The sequence below is a fragment of the Corvus hawaiiensis genome, chromosome 1, assembly GCF_020740725.1.
Source record: "Corvus hawaiiensis isolate bCorHaw1 chromosome 1, bCorHaw1.pri.cur, whole genome shotgun sequence".
Taxonomy (NCBI): Eukaryota; Metazoa; Chordata; class Aves; order Passeriformes; family Corvidae; genus Corvus; species Corvus hawaiiensis.
Genome location: NC_063213.1, coordinates 68,444,708 through 68,464,342, shown reverse-complemented (window position 1 = coordinate 68,464,342; position 19,635 = coordinate 68,444,708). Strand labels below are relative to the sequence as shown.

At 50.1% G+C, this 19,635-nt stretch overlaps 1 protein-coding gene across 3 annotated transcripts; it reads right to left on the bottom strand.

The window, feature by feature from the left end:
* Positions 1-841: 841 nt before the first annotated feature.
* NRN1 (neuritin 1) lies at positions 842-17,500 on the bottom strand. Of its 3 annotated transcripts, XR_007204859.1 has the most exons (7): positions 16,908-17,500; positions 12,847-12,991; positions 9,346-10,060; positions 4,181-4,307; positions 2,936-2,986; positions 2,456-2,603; positions 842-2,362 (listed from the first exon to the last, which is right to left on the bottom strand). XR_007204859.1 is itself a non-coding variant. In XM_048309864.1 (3 exons), the coding sequence occupies exons 1-3, from the start codon at positions 16,960-16,962 to the stop codon at positions 9,829-9,831; spliced, it is 432 nt and encodes a 143-aa protein (XP_048165821.1). In that variant the 5' UTR covers positions 16,963-17,500; the 3' UTR covers positions 8,160-9,828. The 3 variants fall into 3 exon arrangements, 1 of the variants encoding a protein (XP_048165821.1); XR_007204857.1 differs by having other exon boundaries at positions 842-2,603; XM_048309864.1 differs by lacking the exons at positions 842-2,362; positions 2,456-2,603; positions 2,936-2,986; positions 4,181-4,307 and having other exon boundaries at positions 8,160-10,060.
* Positions 17,501-19,635: the final 2,135 nt, after the last annotated feature.

Here is a 19,635-nt window from a genome sequence, read left to right as displayed (position 1 = left end):
GCATTTATAATTAGGTATTATTTATATTAAAATTACTACTATACACTCTTTATATGTAATATTTGTTCTAATATGTACTCATCAGTCTAGAAGGCACCAAGTGGAGAGAGTTTGGGAACTTCAGTGCTGAATGATATGAATTATAACTTGACAGCAACGTGATGAGAAGGTAGAGGAGAGGAGCACAGGAGGATGGCTGAGATATAGGAAGCTTTTTCCCAGGGAATATGGCATAAAAAATGCACCCCTGCAAGGCTGTGAGGAAAAGAGGGCTGTGAAGCCAGGTGAAAGGGGCTGCCACAGCAGCCCTGTAGTAATTTTAAGTGAAAGGCTACAAGCAAAGAAGCCCTCTAAAAATTAGAAAACCTTTAGGAGTAGGCCAGTACAAACAATTGCACTGTGCAATATTTGGATAACATGACTCCCTCTAAGCCTCATAAAAATTACATGAAAATAGTCAGTGGGATTTTGAGCATATCCTGCACTCCAGCTACACACAGAGTTCCAAACTATCCCATTCATTTGGCACACAGAAATTGACGGGAAGCTCTGAGCCTTTTTTTCTGAGTTTCATTGTGTATATGATCTACCATAGGCAGGGAAGATTGAAGAGCAGGGGAACGCCTAAATCTAGAAAGAACAAAGCAGAACTCAATAGATGAATGTGAGTAATTGCATCAGGTGCAAAAACACAATTAGTGACATTATAATTACTGAAATTAAATATCAATTTATATGAGTATGCACTATAATACTTTTGACAGCCTCAGACACTGTGTGATAGCAAATAAAAGTGGGAAGACAGCTCCCTAATTTATAAAGAAGTAGAATCATAGAATCATTAAAGCTCACTTAAAGAATTTTATTCCATAAGATACAAGGACAGGAAAGGTTTCAGTGCAAAGAGGATAAGTGATAATAAATGCCCAGTAAAACCATGCATACATCTGCAGCTATTAAGACACACAGCAGCTTTTCTAAAATACAAATGTAGTACATGAAGTAACAAACCCTGCAGCAGCACCATGGAAAACTTTGGTCTGAAGGGGAGAGCGGGAAGAAGATCATTCCCTTTGGGATAGGACACACCTCGCTTTAGATACTGCAGGCATACAGGTTGCATGCTAATTGTGTCTGTGTCTTCCTCTAGTCCACAGAGAAAAACAGGTGTCACCAGAGACGATCCTTACCATATAGATATCCATTTAGCATGCCAGGTGGTGAGATGAATCCAGGTCGTTTCTCTCCCTTACCAATTTTCATGAGAGAACTTTCCATCTCCTGGAGAATATTTTCTCCAGCATGTCTCTCCAAGGCTGGCCCTTTAAGTGTGTGAGAGCTCTGCAGCCACAAGGCAGCGATTTTTTTCCCTTCAAAACGGCTTCACTTTCCTCTCCCACCTCTCCTCTTTCCTCCTGGTGTTTAGGTCCTTTTTGCTAGCAGGATGGCTTTTTTTTCGCCCTGTTGCTAGGTTGGTAGCCTAGTTTCCCAAGGAAAGGAAGCTTATGAGATCACACTGTCTGTGCAAGTGCCAGTCGGTCCCTCCTAAATAATTTTTTGAGCCTGTGAACTGAGTTTGATCAAACTTGACAGGGGATAGAAGTCTCAAAGGTTTGAGCTGCCTACAAGTGTTGTGGAAGTAGGCAGGAGGAGGAGAAAAAATGCCGGGAGTGCATCCACTGCAGAAATATAACTGTATTATTAGACACCAGAGAGTCCACATTGAAGACAGTCATTACCACTGAACTCCATGGGAGATACAATTTCACAGATTCAGCAGCTCACAAGATGACTTGATTAATATGAGCATGAGCAAAATGTTCTTCTCCCCTTCTTCTAGAGCACAAGGCTTCCAGTTGCAGAGCAGCAGGGGAGAGCTCAGAAATGACAGGCTGGTAGAGTGAATTTAGAGCTAATTGCTGCTCCTTCTCATGCCAGTACTTGTGTGGAACTCGACTTCCCTGTGACTCCGGTGCCCCCATTTGCATGATCTGGTTCACAAAAAGGATGAGATTGGAAACTTCAGAGCACGGACTTCAGTGAGCAGAGCAAGTCCTGAATTGCTGTGAGCTGGCACAGCTCCACTGAGGAGGGTGAAGCTGCCTCATAATGGACCATCATTTCTAAGGGCAGCTCCATGATGAAGCGTCCAGGGTCTGCGCTCCTTGCATTTGTTGCTAACTGCGATTCATTTACCACGAGTGTGAGCTGGAACATAAGCTGAAGACCAGCAAAAGCTGTGCCTGGTGCGTAGGCTGGCTCTTGTTTGTTCCTGCTGTGGTTTTTCCTAGAAGTCAGCCACCCCAGGACTGCCTGACTACTGAGCCTGGACAAAACCCTTGCAGTTCCTTGTTAACACTTGCTAGGGAGAAAAACAAGGTATTTGCACAGGTAGGATTCAAAAAGAAGTGGAAATCACTCATCTTACAGAAAAAAAGAAAAACAACAAACTAACCACAGCTGACACTAAAATGAAGACTGGAGAGTTGTGCAACTTTTTGTGTTTTCTTCTTGTTTTTGATGTTTTCTTCTTCTCCTAAGCCTTCTAAGTATTGATGTGCCAGATATCTGATGGAGGTGGAGAGAGTGCAAATCACCAACACCTAAAGAAAATGGAGGGAAGGTAATTAAATGAACTCTTGATGCACAGCAAAATGGGGCTTGTGAGCAGTGAGCGACATGGCTGAAAATGAACTGAGATCTCTGCAAGGACAGGGATGGCAACCTGCCCTCGACAGTCTAGCCAAGGGCACGGGCTGAAATTCATAGCCTGAAATGCCTGCAGCGCAGCATCTGCATGAGGCTGGGCTGCTACAGCCTTCTTTAAGATGATGCTTCTTTGGAGAGGGACATGAAACACAACTCTCCTGCTCCCAGGGATGAATGTTCTCTGTTACATAACAGATCTGTGAAGCAACAGGGGAGCATCCTTTACCTATTATTTGTTGTTGTCATTTCAATCTGGGCGTTTTTCTTCTGATGAAAGCTAAAAGATAAAATAAGATTTTTCTAATTAATAAAGCCTATCTCCTCATGGCATTTTTCACAAATCTCAAAGGTCTGAAAGTGCTACTCCCATTTAATGGACACTAGGAGTAAGGGTGAAGGAGATCAAGTGAAATGTCTTGGCAACAGAACAAAAACAAGTCTTGCATCATGGGTCTAGTAAAAGGGACAAGGGCACCTATTAAGCCTCAATAGAAAGCAAAGCTTAGGACAATTTTCTGACATATTGGATCCTTCAATGAGGCGTTGCGAAACTAATGTGACCAATGTTCCATGCTAACAAAATATGTTCTGGATTTTTCATCTGACAACATAATTTAAGGATTTCTTAGAATATGGGAAACAAAATGAGGCAGTGGCTTTACAGGAATCATTCCTTTGCAAAAGGCAGCTTGTGCCAGAGGACTGGAAAATTAAAAGTGCCTCAGGGGAGCACAGGAATGGATAAGACCTCCTACACTACCCAGTCAAAATAAAACACATTAAAAGAAGCACAAATATCAAACTGACAATTTACTGCAAAACTTCTTGTACTTAAGGTACTACTATTGTCAGAAGTACTTCTGTTAGCAGTTGTGACAAAGAGAGACGATACTAGACACATGGTTTGACTCTTGGAAGGGTGCATTTGGCAGAATTAGACCATGTACATCTGAAAGAAGCTTACTGACAGTGTCTGCAGCAAAATAGGTTTAAGGTGGGATAAATCTGATTAAAATGACTCCTATCAGTATCAGTGACTGTTTCTTTGCTATAGTTACTAATGGTTTTTTGGTTGGTTACTTGGTTTTTTACTTTGGTTGACTGAGATTTTGAGGGTTTTGTTTGCTGCCTTGGGGAGGAACAGTTTGAATATCCAGTAGTTTCCAAAGTGTTAAAGAAATTGGTGGTATTAAAGTGGTATTGAAGGATGTACTGCCCATCCACTCTTGAGGCTGCTTCCTGGTAAAAAATAAAAGTACCCTGCAGGTTTGATCTAGATTTGATCTTTGATGCTTGAGAGATTTAGTACGTTCTCCACAGTCCTTAATAAATTGGTATCATTGGCAAGAAATCTGGAGGTGCAATCCACGATGCACACACAAAGCTCTTTGTATTTCAGTGGCATGAACCTGGAGTTCATATTGGGACAACATTCCTGTCTGAGGTAAAACCGAGCACTCAAAATCCTTACCTGGGCAGAACGCACATTGACTTCAGGGGATACTTTTTCCCAGAGAATGGCTGTGTAAAGAAGGTCAGGACTAGTTGTTTGTCCCCTGCAGCAATGTTGTTTCTCTGGCTGAAGAGACTTCCAGCACCTATGAGCAGGGATTTATTACTGCTGGTGAATGCCAGCACTCAGGTGTTGGTCAGCCTCACCTTGACCTTCAGGAGGCTGTTTCCATCTTTTCTTCATATCAGCTTTGGAGATAAGCAAACAAAGAAACAAAATAAAACAAACAATAAAGCCTAAAAAGCTAAGTCACAAGCCATAGGCTGGGTTTCTGAGAATTTGATCCATTTAGACCTATTTCTTCAGTACCTCCTGAAAGGCAAAGCCTGTGCCAGTGCAGTCTGCCCATTTGTTAGCGAACCCATAGTTCAGGAGTATGGGGCTTTGAGCAAAATCTTCTAGCACAGACCCATCATGGGGATTTGAGGGGAAAGGAACAGCCAATAACTCACCAATAACAGTGCTGTTGTCACTCTCCCACATCATCTCCAGCTTCTCTTCTCACTGGTGGAACTGGGCAGCAGAAGATCCTTAGCCCAAAGCAAAGGAAAGCCCCTTCCTGTACTATCATGGCAATGGGCCCTGGGTTGAAACTGTCCCTCAAGAGAGGCACCAGCCAGCTGGAAGCCCATTTGCCAACAGTGCAATTGATCTTCAGCTGCCTTTAGCCTAAAGAAACTCTTTCAGACATCTAAAATTGCATCTGATTTCATAACAGACTCCTCTGCAATCCCCACCACTTTGCCTGCTCTCAACCCTGCCCAAAAAAACCCAAAACCTAAACCAAAAAAAGCCCACCCAAACCCACTTGTGATGAAGAATGAAGTGGCTCAGAAAAATAAGCTGATTTGCCACCTCCTCCTGCAAGTCCTGCCAGCCAACTCCTGCAACAGCCTTGTTCTGCAGCACCCTGTAAGCAGGATCTGCAACTAAGGCAAGGGAGAGGGAAAAGCTGGAGGAGGGAGGGGGGAAGGCACAGAGGCTGCTCACATAGAAAGCCAGGGCTGTTCCTGCTGCCCACCCTGGAGGCACCACCTCTGCATCAGGCAGGAGTATCAAAGGGAGAATCTGGCTTTCTGGATTTAACAAGCTCACTTTTCCTTTAATTGGGGCCCTCAGGCACTACTGTAGTGCACCTAATGGCACTAACCATTAATGAATCAGTCCTGATGAATAGAAAGGCTGAACTGTTCTCTCTCTCCTTAGGTTGTCAGCCCTTCACAGAACTTACTGGGTTTCACTGGGCAGGACAGCAACTGCACAGATTTTAAAAGGACCCTGGAGAGGAAGAGGGCTGGAAGAGTCACCAATCCATTCATCCCTCGACTGTGCAAATGAGCCAAGGACCAGCAGCATCTGGCTGCATCCTCTGAGAAGTGGGCATAGCCACCAGAAAGTCCTGTGAGAAATGGATATTGCACCTTACTTTCATACCATGCCTCCCTGCTCCCTCCATAAGCACCAACCAGTTTGCCCTCACTACTGCTCAGATAGTTTTTTCCTCAATTTTGTGTGTCCTGGCTCAAGCTTTTGCTCCCAGTGCAGGCCCACTCCATCTCCTTGTTACAGCCTTTGAACAGATGGGAAAAGGTCTTTTTTTTTTTTTTTTTCCCTTCGAGCAAAAATAATTGACCGCCACCACCTCAGCCCAGTGCTGGCAGGGTCTCGCCGTCTCAGAGGGCAGCCCGAGCAGGGGCAAGGCACAGCCCTCCCTGCAGGGCTCGGCCAGGCTGCTAAAAGGGGGAGCGAGGCCGCAGGAGAGCAGCCGCCTGCCAAGCACGGGTGCATCCAGCGCTGCCGGGGAAGGAGCCAGCGCTCTGCGGCCCTCCGGGGACTGCGGGGCTGCGGTTGCTCAGTCGGAGCTGGGGATAGGAATTAGGGCAGGCAGAGCCGCAATGGCTGCAACCCTTCCTGATTATCCAGCCAGCTAGAAATGCACCGGCGTGTCTTTTGTTTCAGCTCTGGTTTTTTTCCCAGTTGGTCTGCATTCATGCTTATTTTCTTCCCCCACTATGCGTGCATGTGTGTGCATTTTCTTTTAGGCAGAGGATAATTTTACTGTGGTCACTGTCAAGGTTTAAACGCTTTTCTGTTGCGTTTTTCCCCTCTCCAGTTCACCAGCTCACGTTTGCCCAGGAGTTAAGAAGGGATGTTAGAGGCTTGAACCTCTTCCAGCTCTTGCCACAGCAGCCGCTGCCTGGGGCAGTGGGACCAGCCTGGCAAGAGACACCCCAACCTTTCCCGCAGCCTTTACAAACCCTACAGGTGCAAGGCGGCAGGAGGCAAGTCCAGTACACTCAGTGCCTTTCTGAGACTTGGCGGAGGGCTCATGTTTCCTTGGCCTCACAACAAGGCAAGGCAGAGCAACCCTCCGTCTCTGTGGTCGAAAAAAATAAATACATAAAATCCACCATTGCACTCAGGCTTCAGAAACGACCCCTTAAAGGGGCAGAAAAGGGAACAACCAATGCCTTGCGCACTGAAGGGCTCTTATAAAATGAACGGGCGGAAGGGAAGGGGGAGTTTGTTGATTGCTCGTGTCCCCTGAAAAAACCACGGAGCTGCCGGCGGGGAGAGCCTCGCTTGCCATTTTGTCCAGGGGGAGCTGAGCCGGCGGGACCGGGGTTTGTTGCTGTCCCTGCCGCCTGTGCAGGAAATTCCGGGGTGCAATGCAGGTTAGTGCATCCCGGCTAGCTCGGCAGGCCCGGTGGCCGGTCTGTGACCCGGGGATGAGTGCCCGACAATTGGGAGCCCCAAACAGGAGAGTCCAGGGGGAGACAGGGGGGAGGAAAGGGGCCCGGGAACGACCACCGGGCACCCTCCCCACCAGCTCGGCTGTTTTTCACTGGTTTGCCACCGTTTATTATTCTCCTCAACGGAGGGTTAATTGGGGGATGTGCTAATTACGGAGAGATTATTCATTAGTAATTGAACTTCACACGGAGATAACTCGAGTCCGCTAATGAGCTGGAAATCACCCCTTATTAGGGCGTTTCAGCTTTCTTCTGTGGGGTGAGGGAAAGCTGGTAGGCTCCCTTCCATCTTCCTCCGTCCAGCAGCCGGGAAGGCGGGGGCGGCGGCGGGAGCACGCCCGACGCGGAGCCGGGGGATGCCGGCAGCGGGCGGGACCGGAGCCCGGGCACCCCGGGGCGGAGCGGGGCGCGTTGCCGGCCGCCGGCGGGGGTCCCCGGGGCACAGCCGGCGCAAACAGCAGGCTGCGGAGCCCCTCGCACCAAAGCAAGGTCTCTTTCTCCCCTCTGTCCTCGGCATCTGGCATTTCGTGCTACAGGAAACCATAACAGCAGCGCCTGACCTCATGAATACAGAGATGTGCACAGAAAAATCAATTTAGGTCTAGATCCTCTGTGGGGAGGGAAAATAACCCAAACCATTTAAACAAAGCTCTGCTCTCCAGAGTTTTCTTTTTTTTTTTTTTTTTTTTCTGGTGGCGGTGGTGGGGATTGAGTCTAGAGGGAGGCCAAAGTAAAACGAAATTCAAGCAGACCTGTGTCTGCCGAAGCGAGGCTGAGCTCTGCAAAGCCCCCCCAACACAAGCATAATGTATTTTATCATTAAAAAATCAACATTGCTTCCAGTGGTAAAGGCGCCTGGCTCCAGTTCCTGAGCACATTCGTTGCTGGGATTCAAACCGTTTGGGAAATGCAGATTGGCTTGCGACCCACTGTTTGATTTATGAACTGTTACATTTGCTATTGCTTACACATTACATTGCGGACTTTGGGAAGGGAGGGAGCAGGGAGAGGGGGCGAAGGAGAGACCCTGCCACCCTACACATTGGCAAAGGAGAGCTACTGCACAGGCAACGGCTCCTCAGCGGAATAAATCACCTCGCACCAATTCGTGGTCCCTACCTCCCCATCACCCACCCATCCCCGATCGCCAGCTGGGCTCTGGTCTTATAAGTAAAAAGGACGTGTTTACTCTTTGATGTGTATTTCTTTATAAAGGCATCAGGCATCTATAAATAGCCGAGGTTAGAGCAGCTTCTGCTGCGAAATCAATACCCCGTCCCCCCTTCCCCTTGCTCCTTCGGCTGAGCTGCCTTATTAATTATGAAAGGGCTCCTCTGCGCCCCGGCTCCGGCTCCGCAGCCTCCTCCTTAATGGTGGTTGCTGCCTTCCCTCCGCCGGGGCTCGGCACCGCTCCGCGCCCGCGGGAGAGCCGCGCCGCCCGCCCCCGCCGCTGCGCGGGGCTCCCTGCGCCAGTCCCGGGCGGCCGGGAAACGGGGGTGCTGCGGTTCGCGGCTTCGGGAGGAGGAGGAGGAGGGTGGGAGGTTTTACAGCATATTTTTAAGGAGGAAAAGAAAGAAGAAGAAGAAAAAAAAAAGAGAGAGAAAGAAAGGCTTCGACTTAGCGATTCAGCCACCCTGTCCTTGTTTGAACTGAAATTGCCGTGTACGCCAAGGGATGGGTTCAAGATTTAGACTTCCTTGCCTTAAAAGCCCTGTCCTTTCCAAGATACTCTAGGTATATTTTATAAAAAGGACGACACCCTCATTTCAAACAATAATTTTTATTTTATACTTCTGTCTATACTTTGTAGCAAATCTTTTTTTGTTATTTTTTGCTGAATTGACTTTATAATAAACTTTTGTTTAAATTACATTTTTCTTCTCTTTTAAAATCAAGGCTTTTTTTTTTTTTTCAAAATCATTTTGCTGTTGTCGTTGGTTTTTTGTTTTTTTTTTCCTTTAGGTTTACATTTAAGCCCCCTTTTTGTGATCTCTACGGTTGGATATTCAGGTATTTCACTGGTATGTGTAACATCTAAAACAAAGAGGAGGAAAAAATTAAAGGCAGTGAATTCGGAAAGATGCCTTCGAACAGCAAGTAAAGGTAAACTCTCAGAGATGTTAGCAGCATTCCTTCATTTCTCCGGTCATTTAGATACGTCTTTCTTTCTCTTGCTCCTTCCTTCCTTAGCTGTTCGTTTCCCTCTCTTTCTCTCCCTCTCTCGCTCTCTTTTCCCCTTGAGGAAAAATGCTCTTTTTTATTTATTTTTTAATTTTTTTTTTAGTGGAATGACCAAAAAAACAAGCGACTGTGGAGGAAAGATGAGAGATTGTGAATTATTCACCATATGCTTCACACGTGGACATCTACCTTGGATTTCTCGCCAGTGCCTTTTCCTGTCTGCGGTTTTTGTTCTCGCCTCGCACACTGCCACATTTTTAGCGGAGCCCGTGGCTCGCCGGGAGGTACCCGGCCGGTTACAGCCTTAGCAGTAGGTGGCCCAGAGCCGTTCCTGAGATTGCGTTTGCACAACGAGGGCTCGAGTTTGTTTCTTTATATTTTTTTCTATTTTTGATTCGAAGCGATAGTAAAGCTGAGGTCCGATTTGGGCTGCGCGCCGCTGCCTGTTTGGTAAGATTTGGCAAATAAAACACAAAAAAAGAAAAAAAAAAAAAAAAAAGGGAGAACGCTTCCACAGTCCTACATGGGTGTTTCACCATCATCAGCCACCACCACCACCATCATCATCATCATCAACCACAGAAAAGCACAACGTCCCCAAAGCAACGGATGGACACTTCCTCTATAGATCCAGCACATGGAGAGGGTGTGGGTGTGAGTGTGCTCGCCCCCCTAGAAAGGCAGCCAGGTCACTAGGGCGGCCCACAGAGCCGCCAGGAGCAGGGGCAAGGCCGGCGGGAGGAGGGACGGTGCCGCGCCGCTGCCGCCTCCGCACAGTTCAAATAAGCTGCCTTGGAAATCGAGGTTTTTGGATTCCCGTCTCAATTTCTCCCAGAGGTCTGTCGCTCCTTCCTGGCAATCGGTGAGCGCTGTGAGGGTGCAGGCGTGGAAATCATCCCAGTACCTGCAGGAGGGGAGAGCAGCCGGCGTCAAAACAGGCACGCGTCCACCTTCCCGGGGAGGGGGCCCGCCCCTGGGGCCCGCCGCCCCCTCCTCCCGCTGGCGGAGCCGAGCCGGGCATGCCTAAAAGGGAGGCTGGGCCGGCGGGGAGGAGCCGCTGGCTGTGGTTTCGGGGGTCCCCCCCATCCCCAACCCCGCCTTCGGCACCAGCCCGGGCGGGGTACTGCAAAAATTGCTTTGCTGGGTCTGTGGCGGAGGGGTCTTTGCCTGAAGGGGTGGGGGACAAGCACCCCTCGGCTGTCAGAAGCCAGCCTAGGAGCCCACGGGCGTCCCGAGGGTTTCTCGTCACCGGTGGGAGAGGGCAGACGGGGGTGGGAAAGGCGCCGTTCGGGTGCGGCGCATTGAAACCCTAGGGGGGGGATTCCTCGGGGCAGGAAAGGGCCCTTACTGCAGTAAAATGGCAAGGAGCAAAAGTAGGAGAAGCAGGAAGAGTAGGAGAAGAAGGAAAGAGCATCTTTCCTGTCTGGGCGCCTCTCAGCGACCCGCAGCAGGGCGGCGGGAGGAACCCCTGATCCATGGCCAGGGGTCTATAGGCAGCGAAGGGATTCTCCTTCCTAGGATAATTTCCAGCTATTTGCACAAATTTTCCCTTTTTCTTTCAATTTCTTTCTTCACGGGGATGGGACCAGCGTTTGTCGCCGGGGCAGGACCCGTCGTCCCATGGACCACATAGGGAGGATACAGGAGGATCTTTCCTCTCCGTGTCTGTGTTATCGAAAATCACCCCGAATCTGCCCTCTGCCTTCTATTTCCCCCACGCCTCAAGGCAGACGTCTGCAAAACTGGGTCTTGATTTTCTTTCTTTCCCTGTTTTTTTTTTTTTCGAAGTAGTCCTACAGCTTCTAATTTATGAGCACTCTAAGATGGTTGTAGACTCCCAATGTTTGCTACATTTGTAATAAATAATGAGATACTGAGAAGCCAGAGTCTGAGAGTGTGCCTCTCCTGCAGTATTTCTGCTGTAATTGCATCTCCCAAAGGAAAATTAAATCTTTCACCGTCTTCTTTCAATACACATCTCGGCACAGGGCAAAAGCTATCGGACGGTGGGAGGTGGTCAGGAAAAGGGTCTTGGAAAAGAGTTATTTTTTACAGATCAAGATCACATCTGGTCTGGCACTAGAGGGCAAAAGACATCATATCAGGACGCTGCTGCCCCTGGGTACTTATTTCTCTTGCAGGACACAAAGTAAACTGCAGCCCAGTATTTACAGCGAGGTGCCAGCCTTATTAGGTGTTTGACTCAGAAATGTCTAGGTAGGAAGAGGGGAGTGTTACAGAGTCTCTTCTCTCTTTTCCTTTCTCTTCCTTTTTCCTTTCTCTTCCTTTTTCCTTTCCTTTCCTTTCCTTTCCTTTCCTTTCCTTTCCTTTCCTTTCCTTTCCTTTCCTTTCCTTTCCTTTCCTTTCCTTTCCTTTCCTTTCCTTTCCTTTCCTTTCCTTTCCTTTCCTTTCCTTTCCTTTCCTTTCCTTTCCTTTCCTTTCCTTTCCTTTCCTTTCCTTTCCTCTCCTTTCCTTTCCTTTCCTTTCCTCCCCCCCTCACTCTCCTTTCCTCTCCTTTCCTCTCCTTTCCTCTCCTTCTCACCATCCCATTTAATGTCTTTTGTTTTCTGAATTTTGCAGAGCAAAATAAAAAAAACCAAAACTATTCCAAACTCGCTTATGTCTAAAGACATTATCTCATTTCTAAATATGATTTTGTTTGTTTGTTTGTTTGTTTTTAATGGGGGGAGTTTGCGCCGAAAAACAAGGAGAATATCCTGTGCTGCAGCCTCTTTTTTTTTTTTTTTTTTTTTGTGGTTTGACTTTGGGGTTTTTTGTTTTGTTGTTTTGTGGCGGATATTTTTTTCCTCCCCGACATATCGAAAATGACCGTATCTTCCACCCTGTCCGGGACACGATTTTGCAAGGCGAGTTCTTTTTCTCCCTCTAATATTTTTGTTTCTGTTATTGTAGTTGTTACTATTATTATTATTACTATTAATATTATTACTATTATTATTATTCCCCTTTATCGTTGCCCTTTCCTTCTTATCCCCTCTGCGGCAGGAGCGGGGTGAAACTGGGGGCAAATGGGCTTTCCCGGGGCCGTGGAGGAGGCAGAGGAGAGCTGGCGCTGGGACGGCCGCCTCTCTGCCGCTGGGCGATTAATATCATGACTGGGCTCTTTCCTTTTTAATTACGTTTTGTTTTGCGGGAAGCCGCCTCCCCAGCGCCGGCTGTCCCCCGCCCGGGTGGGCAGCCTTCCACCGGCCTCTGCCTGCGGCGCTCGGGGGAAGCCCGGAGCCTGTCGCTGAGTGTGTCCCGAAGGCAGGAATAAGGAAAGGGATAACGACACCCGTGCAGCTAATGACAGCACCCCAGTGCAGAGCGGGGGAAGGGAAAGAATACGAAAGAGGAGCTAAGTAGGGAAGGGAAAGAAAGAAAAAGCAAAACAAAAACCAAACCAAAACAAACCAGCAGAAAAAACACCTCAGATTCACGGAGGCAAAAAAAAAAAAATTAAAAGACATTGTAAAAATTCCCTCCAGACTTCACTGTTCCCCAAGCCCGGCCTGTCCCCGTGGCAGTGAGCTTGGAGGGACCCTGGAGCGGAGAATCCAACCCCAAAGCGTATCCTCGCGCTACTTCTGTTCCTTCCCTCCTTCCCGCCACCATCCAGCCTCGCCCCCCCTTACCCAGCCCTGGTCCCATTGTCCCCCCGCGGCCCCGAAGGAGAGAGGAAAGACCTACGCGCAGATCGTTTGGAGATTTCTCTTGTCGTCCAGGTCCTGCGGGTAGTTGGCCATGTTATCGCCCAGCCGCAGCAAACAGTCCGAGAAGCCCCTAAAGACCGCATCGCACCGCCCCGCCGCTCTCACCGCCTGCACCAGGTACGCTGGGGGGGCAGGGGCACAGGTCAGCACCGCCGCCCCTCGCCCCCGGCCCTCCGCCCCGCCGCCCCCGACTCGCCTCTCCCCTCCTCCTCCCCCCGGCCCGCCCCCAGCCCTTGCTAAAGGCGCGACCTGGGGCAGGAGAGGGGCGGTGGGACCGAGCCAGGCTCGCCGTCGGCCACTCGAGGAGGTGAGCCAGGGGCTTTTCGCCCTTTGCTTTTTTAGTACCGGAGGGTTCGGTGCCTGTGGACTAGTGGCGTTGATTTTTTTTTTTTTTTCCCTTTTTCCCCTTTCTTTTTCTTTGCGGGGAGAGGAAGAGGGGAGGTGAAGATGCGCTGCCTGCTTCTCCCCGGGCTTGATCCTTTGTTGGAAAATTCCGCCTCGAAGCAGTAGGAGCATTTCTCCGCACAAACGCAGGCGGACGCACACGCACACGCTCCCTATCGCCCAGGTCGCTGGGCAAACACCGTGCAAGCAGTTTGCAGGCGGTTGCTCTTGTGTAGGTTCCTGTTGTACTGAACCGAGCGCCCTTTACTAGAGCCATCCCGAGGGATGCCGGGGCAGCGGGTTTGGGGGAGCGGGGCAAACGGCTGAAGAAAATGAGTTGCGGGGCTCCTCCTGCTGCCCCGAGAGGGCACGGGACGGGACGGGACGCGGGACCCGCGGCAGGGCCTGTGCCGCCGCACAGCATCCCGCACATGCCCGCAGCCGCCCGGCGGGCGGGGGTACCCGGGCACGGCGAGGGGCTGACTCCCAGCCGCTGTCTGCCCGTGACGGGAGATGGAGACGCCGTGGTGTCCCTAGGCCTGGGGACGTCGCTGCGGCCAGCGGGGGCGGGAAGGGGCTTCCCCCTCCCTTGAGGAGGAGCCGCTTGCCTCCCACACCGTCGGGCGTTGGGTGGGGGTCCCCTCCCGCGCCGTGTCCCCCGGGAATGGTTGTGACGGTGTGTATGTGTTTCCTTGCCAGGTACCGGTTACAAGCTAAATGGCTGACTCCAAAAGACACTGTTTCAACCCAAATCCTCCTCTTGCCGTTTGATTCATCGCTAACATGACTTGGTGGCCACTCCCCTCTACACACACACACACACACACACACACACACACATACACACCAGCACCAGCCGTCGCATCAAACCCCCAGCAGGCTCCAGACATTGGCTACGATAGGAAAAAAAAGCCAGGCAAACAAACAGAGAAGAACCGAAGACCATCCCGAGGATAAAACCATGTCCTATAAAACCCGCGCCATCCCGCTCCAGCAGCTTCAACGGAGGGGGAGTTGCCACGAATTTCTGCAAAAAAGTGTCGGGCTGTGCTGAAATCCGGGGTTCGAAGAGGAACCCTAAACCCAGGCCGGGGCTGGGGTGTGGGAGGGGGTCACGTTTGGGACCAATGGCGAGCCGAGCATCCCTCGCCCCCGAGGGACAGCCTGGTCCTGTCTGTCCGCGCCGCTGCCTCCGCACAGGGTATCCCCGGTCCAAAGCTGCCCTAAACCCCGCCAAAAAATTAAAAAAAAAAAAAAGAAAAAAAAAAAGAAAAAAAAAAAGAAAAAAAAAGATGGGGGAAAAACCAAAAGCGGATAGACAAGGTTCCTGCCTGGTTCAAAGACAACGGGATTTCTCATTAACTAGGTCGCTTGCGCCTTGCTGTTGCCACGACCTTCCACACCCCACACCCCCCATTCAAAGATAAGAGTGTGCAGCAATGTGCAATGCAGCAGGACCGCAGCAGCCCTCCGTGACGGGCCGGGCCCCCTCCCGAAACCCATTCCCCGTCCTCCCAGTCCTGCGACTGCTCTATCCCTTCTGTCCCTTCATGGGAGACTTAGCCCACCCCACACCCCTCATCGGTCACCTCCCAAAATGTCAAGGATTTCGGACAGCTCCAATCTCCTACGCCTAAATAAATAAATAACATCCCCCCCCTCCCCCCTTATTTATTTTTTTTTTAAGTCCCGGTGCATAGACATTTTGGGAACGAGCCGAGCACCCATTTCACACGAGCCTTTAGCGGGGACGGGACAAAGCCAACGACCCTTTGCAAACCCCACACCGATAACCAGAAGCTGATTCCGGGGGTGGGGAGGTGTGGAGGAGGTGGGGGGAAGGTTACCCGAAATACCGAAGGAGGAGCAGAGGGGAGAAAAGCCCTCCACGAGCTTCAAAGCCGTCCCCTTCCAGGGCACCGCAAAGCCACCGCACCGCCACCATCCCCGCGGTGTGCAGCAGTATTTGGGGGTAACTTTCCAAATGACTGCTCATGCTCACGCCAGCCCGGGAACGGCATTTCCCAGAGACTCTAGCTGCCTTTTGAAATTTCAATAAAATCCTTCCTCGGCTGAACCAAATAAACACAAAAGAAAGAAAATCCTGCTCCTCCTCCAAACGAATGAACGAACACACGAACAAAAATTGCAAGGACTGAGAGATTGAAATTAAGGATATCATCCAAATGAAGCCTTCTCCCTTCTTTCTCTGACAGTACAAAAACTGGCCATCTGAAGAGTTCAGCCCTATTTAAAAAGGAATGGTAATGCGAATGTAGGGGTTTGCATCATTTAAACACATTTCCCAGAGGTCAACGTTTCGTTGCAATATTTTTTTCCCCCTTTTTAGAAGAGGAAATGTTCAAGACATTTTGCCTCCCTTTCTAATTGTCCCCTCCTTTTTTTTTTTTTTTCCCCCCCTTTTTTCCTCCTCTCCTTTCTTTGGTACCCACAAAATGCTGCAGAGGTTTTCTGGAGAGGAGTGTGACCGAGCAAAAGGATCTCTAAATAGCAATGCCGAGCTTTATTTATTTTTTTTTTTTAAGTGTATCAGGATTCTTTTGCAGCCAAATATTTTCAAAGGGGTCTTCACACCTGATAGTCTAGATAATAAAAGACGTGCTTTAATCCCCCTTTCTTTAAAATCCAATTTTGGATCATGCTCGGGAATCTACCTATCCAGTAGATAATCTTTAAAATTTGCCTGTATAGGACCAAAGTGGTCATTAACTTGGAGATTGTTTAATGTCCGTAACTAAAAAAAATTTCAGCAAAGAAATGTATAAAATGAACCCGAGAACAAACCAACAAAAGCAACCAGCGAAAACCCCAAAATATTAAAAAACACCAGCAACGAGCACACAAAACACACACCGGCATGAAAGGAAACCTGATCTATTTTAAGTAACAGCACATATAGAAATTTTTGGACCTGCTCGATTTTTGACAGGTCTTCTCCAAGCACAAAATTAACGATTGGGCGGTGGGACTCCACGATTTTTAAATGCAATTTTTATTTGTTTAATCGCCACATTCGAGTGGAATATTTATTTTAATTTAGTGATGGGTTTACTTTGGTTTTATGATGCTCTGTAAATGGGAAAACCTTCTAGTTCCCAAAGGGAGCCCTTCACTTGTCCCCTTGATTTTCTGCAAAAAAACTTTCTAGCTGGATCTCTCGCAAGCCATTTTGCGCCGGTTCTTATTTCTCTGTCCCTCGGGGAGAGGGGGAGAATTTCTTAGCACTGGAGTCACCAAATTGTACATGGAAGGGAATGCAGGGGATATCCGAAAACCAGATACAAACGCAACCGTTCGAGGGGACCGAGAGAAAAGGAGGGAAAAAAAGGAAGAAGAGGCGGGGGGGAAATAAAAAGCGAAGTATGAGTGAGCATGCACAGCTTTAGGAAAACAAAAAACAAAAGTGGTTTACGGGAAATCAGAAACCGGTTCCCTTTCCTGCGGACTCCCCTGCCTTTGACAGCGTGCCGGAGCGCGAAGCTGCCACCGCGAAGGGAAGGCGGGGAGCAGGGTCCCGCCGCCGCCGCCCCGCACCGCGGCCCCCCGCGCAGGTTATCCCGACGTTCCGCTCCTGCATGCACCAGCCGGGCTGGGGTGCGCACAACTTGACACGGAATTTGGCAGTCCACTTACCTATCTGTACAGCAAGGATCAGAGAAATATAACTGCCGTTCAACTTAAGTCCCATCCTACATTTAGTAAAACCATTTGCGGCTGCAGATCTTTAAATAGTTACTTTGGAGAACGTGGGGGAAAGCTGAAAAATAGACATTGCCAACAAGTTCCGAGCAGCGGAGGACTTTGCAGACAAGGGGGGGAGACAAGAGGAGAAGGAGAGGAAGAGGGAGGCAGCGGGAGAGGGCGAGGAAGGCTGGCTGGGAATGGTTCGCTCCATTAGGAGGGGGCGGAGGAAGTACAGCCTCACGCCCACCACCGGCCCTGACGTGGGGGGATGACACCGACCGGGTTTTTTTCCCCCCTTATTTTTTTTTTTATATAAATGTGCACCTTGGAAGAGAAGCGCCATTTATAGGCATCACAGGCTGAATTTACCCGCTCTCCCCGTGTCCCGCCGCCCCATAAATCGCCGAGAAACTCCCCCCCGCTCCCCGCGTTCCTCCTGCCCCGTGTGGTGGCGATGGGGGCGGCAGCCGGGACCGTCCCCCCGGGGCGGGAGCGCTGCGGGGGCGGGAGGGGACACACAGACACAGACACACAGACACACACGCACACACACACAGACACGCACACGGAGGAGCCGCCCCCCAGGGGTGGGGATAGCACGGCAGAAACCCCCCCGCCCCCGGGGCCGCCCCGTCGGGGCTGGCCGGCCCGGCCCCCGCGCTGCGCAGCGTGCAGGGGGACAGGGACGTGCGGGGGTCCCCTCCCCCTGCCCGCCCCTCCCCCACCATGACGTCACCCCCGGGCTGAGGTTTGGGGGGAGCGGGGAAGGAGGGGGGCTGGTCTCTCCCGGCCTTTCTGCCGATGCTCAATCCCGGCGGCAGCAGCCCGGCGGTGACACCGCAGAGGGTGGCGTGGCGAAAGGGGTCACGCGTGGGACAGCCCTGGGAGTCGCGGTGGGGCTGCCCTGCGGCTGGGACCGTGGCACCCAGCCATCGCACCCCATCCTCTGGGACACCCATCGGGTGTGATGGGGCTGGGTGGAGGGCAAGGGGCCGTCCGAGGCTCCGATGAGCCCTACCGGGGATAAGGCTTCTTCTGTGGTACTCCGTCATCCAGGCACCCTCCCAGTCCCGTCCTCAAGGCCATGCCCTCCAGCAGCACGATAGGGACCTCAAGGTGCCAGCGTGCGCTTCTCCCAGTGCTAAGTAATCAGACAAAACCCCTACAGCCTTCTCCCGTGGCTCTTTCACTGCAAAGTTTACCCCCCAGCTCTGCTCTGACCTTCACCACCCATCTGTAGCATCTCCAGGAGCCAAAGGGGGGCTGGTCGGAGTGAAAATGCCTGTTGGCTTCCACTCCTCCCATTTCCCCCCAGTCTGCAGTCCTACTGTGCTGGCTGTATTGCAGAGTCCTGGAGCAGCTACCGGTCCCTCTCTTTTACAAACCACTTGTGTCAATACTCAGACCTGAATGACAGACAGACAGCAGCTGCCAGGCTGGGTACTCATGACTCCCATGGGCTGCAAATGCCTGAAGCCCACCTGGCAAGGAGAGGGATTGCAAGGGGTTAAATGACCGTGCAACTAGGAGTAAAGAAACTGGAGGGCAAGAGGGAAAGCTTCCTTGCTGAGAGTTCCATTCACAAAATAGAGCTGGTGAATGTCACTGCCTCTTTAGGTCTACCTAATGTGTGCAGTGGCAGCCTGCATGTGCATCCCCTCAAAGCCATCATGAACCCCCAACCTCTGTTTCTCCAGCTCAAAGGCAAGGGTAATTTTAGGTAACTACGCCAGCTATCAGCTGGGCCCTGCAGATGAAAAATGCTGGCTTGCCACTTCTGTGCCTTCCCATTAGTTCTTTTTGTTCCACCTTTTCTTCCTATTTATAAATTTCCACTATGGACAGAGAGAAGAACTAGAGGACAGAGCTGGCTGAAAACTAATCTGAGGAATTAAAAAAAAAAAAAAGGTTCATTTTCAGCCAGCTCTCAGAACCAGCTCAGCACGTGGGCACACGGTAGTGAATGAAGTGTGAGGCACAGGCCGTGGGGCCATGTCCCCTGGCAGCTTGCCCTTCCATTCACTCCACCATAAAGCTGCAGCCCAGAGTAGGGTTGTCTTTTACACACTCCTGAAGACACTGGCAGTGGCAAGGAGGCTAAGACTAAGCTTTGCACTGTGCACAAAATTCTCCTTCAAAGCAGCAAAAGTTTTGAGTTTAAGGTGAAACTAAGGCAAAACACTTTTACCCAGCTCTTTGCTGCTGTGGTGATGAGTGAGTTTGTAACGCATAGGAGAGATGCAAGCAGTTATCAAAATGTGAAGTCCTGTCCTTTTCCCAGGAGGGGTAGGTTGGATAGCCCAAAAGATCTTTTATATCTCACAGTTGGTGCATTATCAGCATAAAATAGGAAGAGGATGAAAGGACTGTGGGTTGAGGTGCATGGGTATAAACACTGGACTTAGCAGTTCTTGGCAGCTTGGCCATTTGTGGCTGTGTTTGCTGTTAAGAAGGACGAGGTACCTTTGCAGGAGCACCAGATTGCGGAGACTGCAGCAAGAGGAATTCTTCATTTCACTTCTCTGCCCTGCTGATAACCGTATTGGTTTATTGGTTTATTATTTCTTATTGATTCATATACATATCTGCTATGGTTTTGTCTGCTCCTTTTTTCTGAGGGCAGACAAGCTACAGCTTCAGGTTAAAGGTTGGGCTGGCTCCAAGAGGCTTGGGTTGA